The 18,349-nt window shown below is 37.0% G+C and overlaps 1 protein-coding gene across 2 annotated transcripts in view; it reads right to left on the bottom strand.

Moving 5' to 3' along the window:
* Nucleotides 1-18,349, bottom strand: part of COL19A1 (collagen type XIX alpha 1 chain) — a 440,957-nt gene that overhangs the window by 177,879 nt on the left and 244,729 nt on the right. For both annotated transcript variants that reach the window (XM_086316743.1, XM_086316744.1), the window contains one exon: nt 4,612-4,665. In XM_086316743.1, the coding sequence (XP_086172869.1) occupies nt 4,612-4,665 (54 nt within the window). The remainder of the gene's footprint in view (nt 1-4,611; nt 4,666-18,349) is intronic.

The following is an 18,349-nucleotide window of genomic DNA, read 5'->3' as shown; positions in this document are numbered from 1 at the left end:
CCTTTAACTATACGGCATTTGTAAAAAAGCAATAGTAATAATAATAAAGCTTGTCTAACATTATCTGTAAAATTCTACTACATTCTTTAGTTTCTGACACTGTTACTCTTGATAAGATAGAATAAAAAGTAATATAAAATTACCTGGACTATACATATTTATAAATGGAGTAAATTTGCATAATATAGTGGTTGAACTTTATAATTTGAATATGTTCCTTCATAATTATCATGAAGAATACATAAGTTTGAATTACTGGTTAACTCACCTTCTTCTGAAATGTAAGCTTTACTAGGGTACAATTTCAATTTGAAGCATCATTATTTTTAAAGAACCTCATTTGAATATTTTTCATTTCAGCTAGTCTGACAAAGACTCTCATAATTATCTTACAAGACAGATTAAGAAATGTGAGTGGGAAGGAAGGAGAGGTCAAATGTATTTGTACATGATTTGTATCACGCCACACGAACATCAATGGTAGACAAGGTGTTACACAGAGTCAGGCCTGTCCTGCTCAGGATTCATTAGTGATGTGAATGAAGACTCAGAGGGTAGGCTTATCAAAATTTAAGGTGATGTAGAGCTATTGGAGAAGGCAATGGCACCCTACTCCAGTACTCTTGCCTGGAAAATCCCATGGACTGAGAAGCCTGGTGGGCTGCAGTCCATGGGGTCGCTAAGAGTCAGACACGACTGAGCGACTTCACTCTCACTTTTCACTTTCATGCATTGGAGAAGGAAATGGCAACCCACTCCAGTGTTCTTGCCTGGAGAATCCCAGGGACGGGGGAGCCTGGTGGGCTGCCATCTATGGGGTCACACAGAGTCGGACACGACTGAAGTGACTTAGCAGCAGCAGCAGCAGCAGCAGAGCTATTTCACTGAGAAACACCTAACAGAATGGTGTTAGAAACTAAAACCCAGAAGGTGAAATTTAACGACGACAAGGATCAGTTCTTACTCTGCGATTCAGAAAGGCCACTGCACAGTTGTAGGACAGGCAAAGATCTGACTGGGAAGAAGTTTTCATTAAAATAAAGGAGGCGGTGCCCTGAAATGACCACATGTCAGCCCAAGTTGGAAGTGCAGTTTCACTGTAGACAGAAGCACACTCAGGGATATAGAGAACAGGCTTGTGGTTGCAAGGGGGAGGGGGTTGGGGGAGCTATAGAGAGGTAGGTTGGGGTTAGCAGATGCAAGCTTTTATATATAGAATGGATAAACCACAAGCTCCTACGCTATAGCACAGGGAACTATATTTAATATTCTATGATAAGCCATAATGGAAAAGAATATTAAAAAGGAATGCCTATATAACTGAGTCACTTTGCTGTACAGTAATAATTAACCTGACATTGCAAATCAACTATACTTTATTTTTAAAAAGAAGTACAACTTCATTGTATATTGAAATTTGTTAAGACAGTAGACCTCATGGTTAAATGTTCTTACCACACAAATTAAAAAAAAAACAACAACTGCCGCTACCGAGGGAGGAAGTCAGACACTCTGCCTACCTTCACCCACTTAGCTCCATAATTTCCATCTCAAACCACCCAGGGACTATAAGCTACTTTCTGGAGTTGAAATTAAAACTCTGTTTCTTAGTTTTATTATCATTCTACTTTATTGAGTCATTGTTGAAAATTAAAACTGCGCATATTGAAGGTATACAATTTGATCTGATATACTTAACACATCGTGAAATAGTTACAATAATCAAGCTTATTAACGGATCCACCTGCTCACAAATAGTTACCTCTTTGTGGTGGAAACCCCTAAGACCTACTCTTTCATCAAATTTCAAGTATACAACACAGTATTAATTACACTCTCATTGCTGTGCATTAGGTCCCCAGAACTTATTCATCTTGTATACCTAAAACTTTGTACCCTGTGATCCACATCTCCCCTCTCCCCCATCCTATAGTAATCACCACTCTACTCTCTGTTTCTATGGATTTTTACATTTTCAGATTCCACATATAAGTGAGCATCTGTCTTTCCATGACTGGCTTATTTCATTTAGCATAATGTCCTCCAGGTTCATCCATTTTGTTACAAATGGCAAGATTTCCTTCTTTATTGAGGCTGAAATAATATTCCACTGTATGTGTGTGTTTAACTGTATTTTATTTATTCATTCACTTGTCAATAGATATTTAGGTTGCTTCCATATCATCGGAGTATGTATATTTCTTCAAAAGACTGGTTTCATTCCTTTAGACATGTACCCACAAGTGAGACTGGTGGCTCATAAGGTAGTTCTACTTTTTGGAGGAACCTTCATACTGTTCTCCATGGTGGCTACACCAATTTACATTCCACCAGCAGGGAGCCTGTGTTCCCTCTTCTTCATAACTTTGTCAATGCTTATCTCTTGTCTTTCCGATACTGGCCATTCTAGCAAATGTGGGGTGATACTCACTGTGGCTTTGATTAGTTTTCCTTAATGATTAGCTACATTGAGCACTTTTTCATACAGCCATTGGTCATTTGTATGTCGTCTTCTGAGAAGTGTCTATTCAGGTCCTTTGTCCGGTTGAAAACTGGGTTATTGCATGTTTTGCTACTGAGTTGCATGTGTTCCTTACATATTTTGATATGTGTTCCTTAATTATTTTGTTCCTTATATATTAACTAGGGGGTATAACTGATCACTCAGTTTCCATGAAGGGGTAGTTACTATGAGCAAAATGTACCCTGGATGCTGAAGACAGAAGTTAATTAAGAAATATGTTCCTAGATGGAACAATCATCTTGGCCACGACTGTGAGAAAATAAGAAGCTTAGGCATTAACTACACAAGGTCATTTCATCTAGTCCTCTGCCTCCAGTGGGTAAAATGCTTAAAACAGCCTCAAAAGCACAGATCTAGGGAAGTAATCTTCAATTTTTTCTCTAGACTACTTAAAACTTTGATCAGGTAGAGTAATGAACTCTTGGATAGTGAGCTGGAGAGCTAAAAAGAGGAAACTATAATTATACACATAGGTGTTGAGAGTAGAACCCAAATGTGACTACTTTGTAAATAGTTTTAAAATATCCATATAATCCACTTAATAGCAATGTGTTCTATTCAGGCTCCTGAACAAACTCCGATTCCCTGTGAGCACTGTAGTAGAATCTATCTCACAGGGCTATTGTGAGAAACAAATGAAATTAGAAATAGGTAGCCCATAAATGTTAGCTATTATTCACAAAATTTTCCTTCTGTTTTTTTCATCATCCAAACTTATTAAGCCCTATTATGTTCACTGAAATAGCCACTGGGAAAAAGAACTGAACACAGAATTTTTTAACTGAACAAACTTCAATGTCATCTAGTTCACTTTTTTTCCTAATAAACTTTTAATTGTAACTCTGGAAAACAAATTGTAAAAATGAGAGCTGCTGTAGTAGAAGGAGTTAGGAAAAACAAAGTGTGATGCCATTCACAGGAGCATTGGCTCATCTTAGGTTGCAATAGAAGCCTGTGGTCATAGGCACAGGGCATATTTGCCACACTTAACTCTGCCCTAAATACCATATATACATCCAGTTCCATTACTGACACCTTCAGAAGGTTCATGAGTGTTTTCTGGGAAAGACCACTGGCATGTTAGGTAGTCAGTAATCAAGACAAGAGGAAGAGCTTAGAGAATGTGGATTTTATTATCAATCTGACAAAAGGCAAACCTTGGTAAAAATACCATAGGTCTTCAAATATTTGAAGGACTCATATATCTGAGGCAACAGACTTATTTGCCAGGGGGCAGAACAGGGAATAATAAATTTAAACGACTAAGAAAGATTTCTGGGGTTAACATGCTGAGACAGTAAAAGAGAACATGAAATCCAAAGTCAGAAAGCCCAAATTCAAGTCCTGGCTTGATTTTTCATTAGTTCTATAACTTTACACAATTCTCATCTATAAGGTAACAAAAGTTAAAAATACTACTCATATAAGAAAGCACATACAAAATGTTTGGAATCTTTAGCATGATTTGAAAATAGTTAATAACAGTTGGCCACAGGAATGGGCTACCCCACTGCAGAGAGTGTTCATGGAGGACTGACCAAGTCTCACCGCAGGGCTTCCTTTTACTGGGAGCCAGTAAGCCTAACTGAACTGGAAGGTGACTGCTATACTCCCTCGGCAAGTACAATGTGTTCACGTGATACATACATATCTCAAAGGTAGGAAAAGTTAACTACAAAGAGTCACTAATGTCAATAATTTAATTTGGCTAAAGAATGCACTTAATATCCACAGTCTTTCCAGAATTCATGAACAGGCTAAAACTCTGCAAAGATAACTCATTAAACTTAAATCAGCAAAGATGAGCTTAACTCAAAACCCCCCAAATAGGATCACGTGTTCCAGATCGAATAACAGTTAATTCATTTCACCCAAACAGTATCTCCACACTTGTGCTGCCAATCTGGAAAATATATAGAATTTTCTGGATTGTAAAAGCTCTGTCAAAATCTCAAATTTCAGCTTTCAGATAGTTGATATTCTCCCACTGCCCATTTGCCTGATGTATTCCAATTTATTTTTATAAGTGTTCAGAAATAAGTAACCTCTGAGTTAGTATGCCTGCCAGTTGTTCTGAGTTTACTTACCCTCTGACCCTCTTTTCCAGGTGGACCTTGGGGGCCTTGTATCCCCAGGGAACCCTACAAAAAAAAAACAAAAAAGGGACACATATTAGTAGATTGCTTCAAGCATGCCTGCCTTACAAAGAATGTTGTGAAAATTAATACTAATTTTATTGATTATACAAAAACTTTTAAAGTGATCTGAGCTCTTCCAAGCTTAGACTATATAATACATTAATAATGGTGAACTGTCCTTCTTTGACTGGTTTATCTTCAGAGTTAACAAGACAAAAGAAAAGAAAGACTCTTAAACAGTGATCACTCCCAGGGATGACTCTCATTTGGTTGGAACCATGTCTTCTTTTTTTTTTTAAATCAACCTGCCATCAATAAATGGTAACAATATTTACAGGCAGAAAAAAATGCCTCTTCATGTATTTAAATTCTATAAATGCAACAGCATTTTTGGTTGAGAGTGGCTCTGTAGTTTTCCTCTGAAAAAACACCCGGTTATGACATCAGCTTCAACATTTATCTATTCATACCACTTAATTTTTAGCCTCATAGACATTATTTAATTCTTTCTCATGAAAAGTATTCTTTCAAGTGGTAGAAAAAATAACCTTTTTTTTTTTCAATTCTACAAAATGTGCAGGAAGTCCCAGATGACTAATCTGAATCTCCCGATTCTCACAGATAATTACTATTACACAGAAATTCTCAACACAAAAACCAGAATGTTGATACCGTTGCTGTTTAAAGTCTTTGGGATTGATGGTTAGTTGTTACCCCTCTGGAGGCTTCTCAGTCTCTCTGGCTGCTTCCTCCTTCCCTATAACGCCTTTCAATGCGAGGGTTTAGGCCCATTTTCTTCCCGTTCTCCTGCCATGATCTCATATTATACCATGGACTTTAGATTCTCCAGGCCAATGATGCCAAAAGTTTTATTCAATTTATATTTGAGCTTGTAGGTCCACACATCCAAATGCCTGCCTGGTACACCCACTCTTCTCTCCCCAGCATGTGAATTTAGCACAGCAACAGCACATTTAGGGCCCTCCCACCAAAACTGGGCCTTTTCCAGCACCCCAACTCTGTAGACCCACGCACCATCCTGCTAGAGCTCTTGTTGGGAACCTAGAACTCGCCTTCCATACTTGCCTCTCTCACTTCTCTTTCACATCCAGTCCCCAAGTCCAACTGATGTAACTCCAAATAGGTGGATTTCATCCATCTATTACTCTCCTCCATCCTTCTGCTCCACCACCTGCTTGCTTGCTCACCTGTAAGAGCTTTCTAGGTGATACTAGACACAGACCCCTCCATCCTCCAGAGCACAAACTGACCTCAAGAAAAGCCAGCCTGACCTCCCTGGATTGTCCACATAAAGAGATGAATGCCTTATTGCACCAGTCTTAAGGTGCCTGTACTTGTCCTTTAAATTATTTATCATAATTCCATTTAAGTAATTGTTTAGGAAATGATTCACCAGGCTGTAAGGACAATGGTAGAATCACTGTCTTATTCAATATCAGGCACCTGTTAATGATTGGAAAAAAAAAATCATAATGAGAAATCAATCCAATGTTCAAAAAAAAAAAAAAAAGCTTTTGGGTAGAGCCAGCATTTTCAAAGGGTTTTTAGAATATGTATGATTAATCTTCATTCCAATCCCAAAGAAAGGCAATGCCAAAGAATGCTCAAACTACCACACAATTGCACTCATCTCACACGCTAGTAAAGTAATGCTCAAAATTCTCCAAGCCAGGCTTTTCAGCAGTAAGTGAATCATGAACTTCCAGATGTTCAAGCTAGTTTTAGAAAAGGCAGAGGAACCAGAGATCAAATTGCCAACATCCGCTGGATCATGGAAAAAGCAAGAGAGTTCCAGAAAAACATCGATTTCTGCTTTATTGACTATGCCAAAGCCTTTGACTGTGTGGATCACAATAAACTGTGGAAAATTCTGAAAGAGATGGGAATACCAGACCACCTGACCTGCCTCTTGAGAAACCTGTATGCAGGTCAGGAAGCAACAGTTAGAACTGGACATGGAACAACAGACTGGTTCCAAATAGGAAAAGGAGTATGTCAAGGCTGTATATTGTCACCCTGCTTATTTAACTTCTATGCAGAGTACATCATGAGAAACACTGGGCTGGAAGAAGCACAAGCTGGAATCAGGATTGCCAGAAGAAATATCAGTAACCTCAGATATGCAGATGACACCACCCGTATGGCAGAAAGTGAAGAGGAACTCAAAAGCCTCTTGATGAAAGTGAAAGAGGAGAGTGAAAAAGTTGGCTTAAAGCTCAACATTCAGAAAAAAAGATCATGGCATCTGGTCCCATCACTTCATGGGAAATAGATGGGGAAACAGTGGAAACAGTGTCAGACTTTATTTTTCTGGGCTCCAAAATCACTGCAGATGGTGACTGCAGCCATGAAATTAAAAGATGCTTACTCCTTGGAAGAAAAGTTATGACCAACCTAGATAACATATTCAAAAGCAGAGACATTACTTTGCCAATAAAGGTCTGTTTAGTCAAGGCTATGGTTTTTCCAGTGGTCATGTATGGATGTGAGAGTTGAATTGTGAAGAAGGCTGAGTGCCAAAGAATTGATGCTTTTAAACTGTGGTGTTGGAGAAGACTCTTGAGAGTCCCTTGGACTGCAAGGAGATCCAACCAGTCCATTCTGAAGGAGATCAGCCCTGGGTGTTCTTTGGAAGGAATGATGCGAAAGCTGAAACTCCAGTACTTTGGCCACCTCATGCGAAGAGTTGACTCATTGGAATAGACTTTGATGCTGGGAGGGATTGGGGGCAGAAGGAGAAGGGGATGACAGAGGATGAGATGGTTGGATGGCATCACCAACTCGATGGACGTGAGTGTGAGTGAACTCAGGGAGTTGGTGATGGACAGGGAGGCCTGGCGTGCTGTGATTCATGGGGTCGCAAGAGTTGGACACGACTGAGTGACTGAACTGAACTGAATGGTTAATCTATTATATATTAAATGCCTTAAACTCTTTGGAATATGAGAACTCCAGTAAAGACACACTTGAACATAAGAATTCATCTTCATCCCTTCAGGAGAAGCATTATTATCTAATTTTTAAAAATTAAGATTCATTTTTATAATGTAACCATTTTCTTTAAAAGTCATAACTACATTTAAAGCAAAACATCAGGTGTGCTTGTGAGGATGTGTTTATTATGTATTATTATGTATACATTTTTTGGTTTTTCATAGAATTTAAATCTCCATACCATCCAATTTTATTTAGAATAAAAATATCACAAATATATTTTAATTTTGCTTTGAGGATGTATTTATTATGTATTATTATGTATACATTTTTTGTTTTTTCATAGAAATTAAATCTTCATACCATCCAATTTTATTTAGAATAAAAATATCACAAATATATTTTAATTTTTCACTCATAGCTTTTCTTTGATTAAAACTGTCAGAATTTAGTATAAATTCCTGTAACTAATTTTGAAAAAGCATTTATACAAAAAATTCTACATGTATCACCAATGCTTGTGCATGTGTGATCAATCACTGAGTCAAGTTCTATTCTTTGTGACCCTACGGATTGTAGCCCGTCAGACTCCTCTGTCCATGGGATTTTCCTGGCAAGAATACTGGAATGGGTTGCTATCTTCCTCCATGGGATCTTCCTGACTCAGTGCTCAAATCCATGTCTCCTGTGCCTCCTGCACTGCAGGTGAATTCTTTACTGTTGATCCACGTGGCAAGCCATCAACAATGCTCAGTGTTCCCCAAATCTTCCTGAGTCTTCCTCCACACAGTATTCATAAAATGTGGAGAAGGAAATGGCAATCTACTCCAGTATTCTTGCCTGGAAAATTCCCATGGACAAAGGAATCTGGTAGGCTACCATCCATGGGGTCTCAAAGAGCTGGATGCGACTGAACAACCGAGCAAGCATTCATAAAATGTACATATTTATTCTTTTACCTATTTTTGGAAAAATTAATGTTACAGGGGTACGTAGAGCCTATGTTTTATTGATTTCAGTTCAGTTCAGTCTCTCAGTTGTGTCCAACTCTTTGCGACCCCACGAACCACAGCATGCCAGGCATCCCTGTCCATCACCAACTCCCGGAGTCCACCCAAACCCATGTCTATTGAGTCGATGACGCCATCCAACCATTTCATCCTCTGTCGTCCCCTTCTTCTCCTGTCTTCAATCTTTCCCAGCATCAAGGTCTTTTCCAATGTGTCAGCTCTTTGCATGAGGTGGCCAAAGTATTGGAGTTTCAGCCTCAGCATCAGTCCTTCCAATGAACACCCAGGGCTGATCTCCTTTAGGATGGACTGGTTGGATGTCCTTGCAGTCCAAGGGACTCTCAAGAGTCTTCTCCAACACTACAGTTCAAAAGAATCAATTCTTCGGTGCTCAGCTTTTTTTATAGTCCAACTCTCACATCCATACATGACCACTGGTTAGACGGACCTTTGTTGACAAAGTAATGTCTCTGCTTTTTAATATGCTGTCTAGGTTGGTCATAACCTTCCATCCAAGGAGTAAGTGTCTTTTAATTTCATGGCTGCAATCACCATCTGCAGTGATTTTGGAGCCCAGAAAAATAAAGTTAGCCACTGTTTCCACTCTTTCCCCATCTATTTGGCATGAAGTGACCGGATGCCATGATTTTAGTTTTCTAAATTTTGAGCTTTAGGCCAACTTTTTTCACTCTCCTCTTTCACTTTCATCAAGAGGCTTTTTAGTTCTTCTTCACTTTCTGCCATAAGGGTGGTATCATCTGCATATCTGAGGTTATTGATATTTCTCCCGGCAATCTTGATTCCAGCTTGTGCTTCTTCCAGCCCAGCATTTCTCATGATGTACTCTGCATAGAAGTTAAATAAGCAGAGTGACAGTACACAGACTTGACGTACTCCTTTTCCTATTTGGAACCAGTCTGTTGCTCCATGTCCAGTTCTAACTGTTGCTTCCTGACCTGCATATAGGTTTCTCAAGAAGCAGGTCAGGTGGTCTGGTATTTCCATCTCTTTAAGAATTTTCCACAGTTTATTGTGATCCACACAGTCAAAGGCTTTGGCATAGTCAATAAAGCAGAAATAGATGTTTTCCTGGAACTCTCTTGCTTTTTCTATGATTCAGCAGATGTTGGCAATTTGATCTCTGGTTCCTCTGCCTTTTCTAAAACCAGCTTGAACATCTGGAAGTTCATGGTTCATGTATTGCTGAAGCCTGGCTTGGAGAATTTTGAGCATGACTTTACTAGCGTGTGAGATGAGTGCAATTGTGCGGTTCTTTGAGCATTCTTTGGCATTGCCTTTCTTTGGGATTGGAATGAAAACTGACCTTTTCCAGTCCTGTGGCCACTGCTGAGTTTTCCAAATTTGCTGGCATATTGAGTGCAGCACTTTCACAGCATCATCTTTCAGGTTTTGGAATAGCTCAACTGGAATTCCATCACCTCCACTAGCTTTGTTCATAGTGATGTTTCCTAAGGTCCACTTGACTTCACATTCCAGGGTGTCTGGCTCTAGGTGAGTGATCACACCATCATGATTATCTGGGTCATGAAGCTCTTTTTTATACAGTTCTTCTGTGTATTCTTGCCACCTCTTCTTAATATCTTCTGCTTTTGTCAGGTCCATACCATTTCTGTCTTTATCGAGCCCATCCTTGCATGAAATGTTCCCTTGGCATCTCTAATTTTCTTGAAGAGATCTCTAGTCTTTCCCGTTCTCTTGTTTTCCTCTATTTCTTTGCACTGATCACTGAGGAAGGCTTTCTTATCTCTCCTTGCTATTCTTTGGAACTCTGTATTCAAATGGGTCTATCTTTCCTTTTCTCCTTTGCTTGTCACTTCCCTTGTTTTCACAGCTATTTGTAAGGCCTCCTCAGACAGCCATTTTTCTTTTTTGCATTTATTTTTTTTGGGAGGATTGTTTTGATTCCTGTCTCCTGTTCAATGTCACGAACCTCCATCCATAGTTCATTAGGCACTCTGTCTGTCAGATCTAGTCCCTTAAATCTGTTTCTCACTTCCACTGTATAGTCATAAGGGATTTGATTTAGGTCAGACCTGAATGGTCTAGTGGTTTTCTCCATTTTCTTCAATTTCAGTCTGAATTTGGCAATAAGGAGTTCATGATCTGAGCCACAGTCAGCTCCCAGTCTTGTTTATGCTGACTGTATAGAGCTTCTCCATCTTTGACTGCAAACAATATAATCAATCTGATTTCAGTGTCAACCATCTGGTGATATCCATGCGTAGAGTCTTCTCTTGTGTTGTTGGAAGAGAGTGTTTGCTATGACCAGTGCGTTCTCTTGGCAGAACTCTATTAGCCTTTGCCCTGCTTCATTCTGTACTCCAAGGCCAAATTTGCTTGTTACCCCAGGTGTTTTTTTACTTCCTACTTTTGCATTCCAGTTCCCTATGATGAAAAGGACACTTTTTGGGGTGTTAGTTCTAGAAGGTCTTGTAGATCTTCATAGAAGTGTTCAATTTCAGCTTCTTCAGTGTTATTGGTTGGGGCATAGACTTGGATTACTATGATATTGAATGGTTTGCCTTGGAAATGAACAGAGATCATTCTGTCATTTTTGAGATTGCATCCTTGTCCTGCATTTCGGACTCTTTTGTTGACTATGATGGTACTCCATTTCTTCTAAGGGATTTCTGCCCACAGTAGTAGATATAATGATCATCTGAGTTAAATTCACCTATTCCAATCCATCTTAGTTCACAAATTCCTAGAATGTCGATGTTCATTCTTGCCATCTCCTGTTTGACCACTTGCAATTTGCCTGATTCATGGACCTAACATTCCATGTTCCTATGTAATATTGCTCTTTACAGCATTGAACCTTGCTTCTATCACCAGTCGCATCCACAACTGGGTGTTGTTTTAGCTTTGGCTGAATCCCTTCATTTTTTCTGGAGTTATTTCTGCACTGATCACCAGTAGTATACTGAGCACCTACCAACCTGGGGTCGGTATTTATCGATTTAGGCAGGAATAAAAACCAGTGTGTCTTTGGACTGCAAGGAGATAAAACCAGTCCATTCTAAAGGAGATCAGTCCTGGGTGTTCTTTGGAAGAACTGATGCTAAAGCTGAAACTTCAATACTTTGGCCACCTCATGCGAAGAGTTGACTCACTGGAAAAGACTCTGATGCTGGGAGGGGTTGAGGGTAGGAGGAAAAGGGGATGACAGAGGATGAGATAGCTAGATGGCATCACCGCCTCGATGGACATGAGTTTGGGTGAACTCTGGGAGTTGTTGATGGACAGGGAGGTGTGCTGAAATTCATGGGGTTGCAAAGAGTCGGACACGACTGAATGACTGAACTGAACTGAACTGAAAAATCAGGGAGTGAAAAATGTGATCAGTTCTTTTTTTGTTTGTTTGTTTAACCACAAACACCTGCCAAATGATAGATAACGAAAGAAAACTGCCTAATTAGGTCAACTTTAGAATGGTAAATTTCTGACATGATAAGAAAACCAAATTTTCAAATCAAAATATACCAAAGATTAATTACAAGATAATCACAAGGGCTTGTGTCATTTTTTTGAGACTGACACAATCTTGGCTTCAGATAAAACTCTTCCCCTTTACCCTTGGAAACTATTATAATTTCATGAATAGTCAAACTTACACATAACATTTTTGATATACATCCAAATGTTGACAGGTCTTTCAGTGTTTTTAAATGTGAGCTACTAAAACATACACATACTGAACATTCATCAAGATAGTACAGTTAATTCTGAGCCACATGTAATAAAATTTCCATTCCCTTTACTAGTTAAGAAAAATTACAAAGCAAAAGCCTAAATAAGATGAAAATATTAAACTTGACTTGGAATGTATTCAACGGATTAAAAAAATTTATGGTATACTCACAGATAAACCCACTAACATGCCTCCCAGACAGTCATGATTCTAAGTATTCCCCCACTCCTGACCTTTGCTAACTCTCGGACTCAGCAAGGAATTTGATGAAAAAGGGGAATTATTTTTCATCTCCAATGCTATTTTTAATCCAATTCTCTATTTGGATTATCCATGACCAAATTTTAATCCTAGCTCTATTACATTAATATTCAGAATATTTTTGATCTGACTTTATTAAATATTATTAGTTGATTTACAAAGAAAATCAATATTATCATTAGTAAAACATAGGTCAACGAAGTATGGAAAAATCATATTTTTTCCAGAATTAGGAAATTCAAATTTGAGGATGATCCAACCAGTCCATCTTAAAGGAGATAAGTCCTGGGTGTTTATTGGAAGGACTGATGCTGAAGCTGAAACTCCAATACTTTGGCCACCTGATGCCAAGAGCTGACTCATTGGAAAAGACCCTGATGCTGGGAAAGATTAAGGGCAGGAGGAGAAGGGGACGACAGAGGACGAGATGGTTGGATGCCATCACTGACTCAATGGACATGAGTTTGGATGAACTCCGGAACTTGCTGATGGACAGGGAGGCCTGGCATGCTGCGGTTCACGGGGTCGCAAAGAGTCAGACAGGACTGAGCAACTGAACTGAACTGAACTGAACATTATTTGCAATTCTCCATCTAACTATTCTTTGTATTTCATAAAGTCAAACAATGGATTAACCTATCACTTAGCAAAACTTATACCAAGGCTGAAGCTCCTCAAATTAAACTTGGGCAGAGCTCAGCGTTTGCCTCAGAACCCTTCAATAATTCCTTCTTACTCTAACATTGTAAATGCCATTATACGTATGTTTTACTCATCATCTTAGTTGACTATGAGTTTTGGAGGGCAAAAAATCACTTTTTTCTATCTTTTACCATACTTACAGAAGAGAATTAGTAAGTACTTACAAAACTAGATCATAAGGAACTAAACAGAGATAGAATAAACTGAGCATCAGTGGTAGGAAACAGATTCCTGGTCTGCATATAATTATATTTATTTTCAAAACTTTGCCTTGGACTTAAATACCACATTGGAGGACTTTCAGTCTTGTCTCTATTTCTCATCTGAAGTGATCATTCCACTCTCTGATGTCTAAGAGTAAAACTGCCTTACAGTTCATCTAAGAATTAATCATCCACTCTTATTGTAATAGAATCAAAAAACCATTAGCCTTTGCTCTGATTCTTGATCTGGATTTTGGTATCATGGGTATGTCCAACTGCTCTTATTCTTGATCTGTATGTTGGTAATGTGGATATATTCAATTGTGGATATATTAAAAAATATTTTGAACTACAACTTGTTATATATACTCTTCTGTATATATGTTATACTTCAAGAAACAAACAAAAAAAAACCTCTGAAGTCTGTGAAAACTCAAATTAAAAAAAAATTAATCATCTACTATTTGTGACATCATCTCTATTATGATTATTAAATCTTTGACTACTATTGATGTTTTACATGTTTATACCATTTTCCTATTTGGAGAATCATGTCTTAAGTATCTTTGTGCATATAGAATCTTTGCATAATCTATGCATTATTTTCTTCTTCAGTTTAACTTGGTGAAGAATAATTTCTATCCTTTTTTTTTGTTTTACTTTTTCCATCTACTTAGGCTTTATGAAAATAACTTTAAACTTAGTTATTCCTAAAATTTTAAAATCATAAAGATTTATTGCCTTTCTGAAGAGAAACTTAAGACTGTATTTAGGATATTCATGATGTAAACATCCCCATAGAAGCATTCATTTTAAAACAGAACTCTGAACATTAGAAATGTAGACAAGGAAAGGAATTCCTAAAGCTGTTACCTCTTTTAGCTAGGATAAAACTATGCAAAAAATAGTCCCAACCAGCTAAACCATTTTAAGTCCTAGTGAGTTGCTTTTACGGTGTGCTACACTGGACAATCTGCTGATTATTTAAGACAGGCGAAAGCTTATCAACATGAAAGCCCATGTAAATATTTAACTGAGAAATTACTTAGAATTAACTGGTTCACAGCAGAATTTTGAAGTGTTTAACAAATACAGACAATGTTTCCTAGAGTTAATGTGGTAGATTAATTGCATTTTAACACATTTTCATTTGTGAAATGAGGGCAAAATATATTCATAACTTCTCAATCAAAAAAAAGGAGCTAAAGTAAAAAATGGAAGTTTCATTTAAAAATATTCTTTGTACTCTCTTGCCAGAAATGTTGCAGAACATAGGATCCCTAAAACCCACTTCAACAAAAATGTTATGCCAGTAGGTGTATTTTAAGTGTTATGATTATTACTTTAGAATATGCTTCATAGGCTTGAGACACAAAATTAAGCAGAATCTGTATAAATTCTTTGGCTACCACCAGGGCATTTTCTGTCTTTCTAAGAGTGTGTACAAAATTAAGATGGAAAACAAAGTTATCTGTCTTTATAGAAAATTTCATGCCTTTAATATGAGAATAATGGGAAAAAATTTCATAAGTTGGAGGTATCAGAACAAAACACAAAAACAAGTAAGTAAAAGTATAATAAAGTCCACAGTCATGGGAAGCGATTTTCATACAAGTTCTGAGAAGCGGCATTTAAGAATGTTTATGATGAGAAAGGAGTAGCCAGTTTTATACTATTTTACAGAATTATCAGGACTAACACAAGAAAGAATTTCCCTTAGGGTGTGTAAGTATTCAGCAAGGGAATTCTATATTACACATAAAGAGCCTATCATTTTATCATAAGCAGTTGTCACACACTAAGAAATAGATTCTTTTGAAAGAAAAACAGTAGAACCTTTTCTGTATACTGAAAAAGCCCTTGCAAACCTTTTCAGTAACACTGACAACAGAAGGATAAGAGCTGTCACCAGAAAGAAAACTTTATGACAGATTTGTGTGAACAGGAATGTTTCAATCATTCTCAGTCACAGTAAACAGGTTCCATAATTGGATGGACAATTTTATCTTACCTTCAACAATTTAAAAAATGGAGGTCATTCGCTGTGCTTTCAAAACTTAACTATTTCATTCGAAAGCTTTGGCAGCAGTTTAGACATGAAACATAATGAATTATTGTTCCTTGTGATTGCAGGGTAAATTTTAACACTAATCTTTTTCTATGTTTTCTGAACTCAGAAATCACATTTCTTATTATTATATAGATTCTGAAATAGCATTTCTTCAGTCACTATTGTTTCAATCAATAAAAACTAGAAATATTCTAAATTAAATAATAGAACCTAGTCTCTGACTCTGGAATGCTGTGGGGAATCTGTATGTCCCACAGATTTTTCTCTAACAGTGACTTTTCCCTCTATGATGAAGCACTACATTTCAAAAGTGTTTTATATATATATAGAGAGATAGATATAGATATAGATATCCTCAGTTCCATTTCCCTCTGCATATTATCTAGCAATATGGACTGTATTTAGAAGGTGTTGAATGGATGAATGACTGCTAAGATTCTGATTCTTTGCACTTCTCCTGGTACTTCTGCTCTACTGAGGACATTAATTGCCATAGCTACAGAAATTCCAATTTAGAAACCTATATTCTTCATCCTCAAATCCCACTTGGTACCAAAATAATCCAAGTTATTTAAAATTCTTATGTGGTAGTACTGCAAAGTAGATGCTACACTTCTATTTGGAGGAGTTTGCCCTTCATCAGAAGAAGAAATATAAGCTTCTTTCTTTAATTTATCTCACACTGATGAGGATTAAGTACTCACTTTTTGAAAATACAACAGGAACTGCAGAGATTAAAGTATCCATATAAACCATTAATTACAAAGCAGTGGATCCAATTGAGTTACTTCAAATGCTTATTATCATCTAAAATAATGTAGTTTCCTATTTGGCAATTATTCTTGACTCACTTTTATTGATTAGTCATAAGCAATTTCATATTTTAGTAATTTCGTATTTGTAATTATTCTTGGCTGTGAAAATCTTACATGAAACAGCTTGATTTCAGTTAAACTCAAGGCTCTGTTTACAAGTAAAAAATTACAAGTACAAAATCCATTTGTATTATCTGCTTTAATGATTTGTGTGAGGGAGAATGTGATTGATTAGTTTTAATGATTAGTTTGATTCTCATAACAATCTGTACCTTGGGCTGGCGTTGCATAGCTCAGTGACCACAGGAAGACATAGTTCTACTGCAGAAAGAGGGAGAGTCTGTACATAGGCTGTTTTCATATACCTTCCAATGTCTTCTGAAGAATAGATATCATAACAGAAATAAAATTCTAAATGTAATAGTATCAATAATGTTTGCATTTGGGCTATGCAACATAAATGACTAGGCTGAAGGAAATAAGATAGTAAATTTAGGATTAAAACAGAAATTAAGTATACAGAGATATCCATACACTATATAAAAGATCTAGGAGTTTAATCAGATAACTGAAGATGGTTTATACAACATGAGGTTAAGTAAGCTGCAATTGAGTAAGATGGTGAAATGAAACTTCCAATGGGGAACATGTTCTATACTATAACAAAGAAAACATTCTAAATATTAAAATATACATTGAAGACTTTCCACTTTTTAGCTTCTTTTGACCTCCCTCCTTTCTGCCAAAGGCATTAATTTTACTCAGGAAGACTAAGATAATAATAGTATAAATGTAAAGTCAATGGAAGAGTCAACATAGACATAGATGGGGGCTGAAAAGTAGACTCTATCAGCAGAAGAGTGTTTCTAAACGTCATCACCATCTACTGGGAGATGTTCCCATAGATCATAAAGTTTAACCATAAGTCACATGGCACAGAGGAAGGAGCAGATACAAGGGCACTTCTATCCATTTGGAAAGGGAATGGAAAAGAGTGTGTTTCCCCTCTGTTTCCCTGAGTGAAGAGTTTCAGGAGAAGAATGGTGAGGTAATCAGAAAATAGAATTCTTGCTTTTTCTCTTCTTAGAAAACTAGGAAGAAAAAAGAATTCATAAAACATCAGATTTATCAGCAACATCACTGATGCTAAAAGACAATGGAGCAAAACTTTTGTAATTTTGATGGAAATAATTCTCAATCTTGAACTATATACCAAGACAAATTATCAACCAAGAATGTGAGTAGAATAGAAACATTTTTAGACGTGTAAAAACTCAGAAAAATTACCTCCTTTTTACATTTTCTTAATAATTTTCTCAAGGATGTGTTCACATAAATGAAAGAATAAAATGAAGATAGGAGATGACAAGGCAAAGAAACATTGGAATCAACCCAGGAAAAAAAATAAAGGGAATCACAGAATGAGAATTTCATAGTTGGCCTAGAAAGTTTGTAGCTAAGGATAAGTAAGAGGTCTGAAAGGGACTCCCTCAGGTGAGAGCATTTGCAAAGTATGGAAGATAAATGTAGGGGAAACAGATAACTAGAAACACCAGAAAACAACAATAAAACAATTAAAGAAAGGAAAGTACATACTTGGCTCTGCAAATACTCATGCAATCATAAAAATGTGAACATTTTATATTTTTACAATAAGAATAATACTATGACTCCTTTAACCCTTCTCCTGTGGTGGGCATCTAGATTGTTTCCATTCTTTTACTATTTCAAACACTGCTGAAATTTTACCCTTGTATGTGCTTAATTTCATAAATGAGGGAGACTATCTGTAGCTATATTTTCTGGTTCAGAGAAAATTTGAAATGATGGTAGGCAGAATCAAATCTTCATCCACAGAGACTGCATGCTGGCATTCTTATCTCAGAATATATGAGTGTGTTTCTTTACATTTGTGTACATATACTGTACTATTAAACTCTTAGACTTTTACTGATCAA

The sequence above is a fragment of the Bos grunniens genome, chromosome 9 (genome assembly GCF_055505025.1).
Source record: "Bos grunniens cultivar Pamir isolate PY7600 chromosome 9, Bosgru_T2T1.0, whole genome shotgun sequence".
In the NCBI taxonomy this organism is placed as follows: Eukaryota; Metazoa; Chordata; class Mammalia; order Artiodactyla; family Bovidae; genus Bos; species Bos grunniens.
This window is presented reverse-complemented; position numbering and strand designations above follow the sequence as displayed.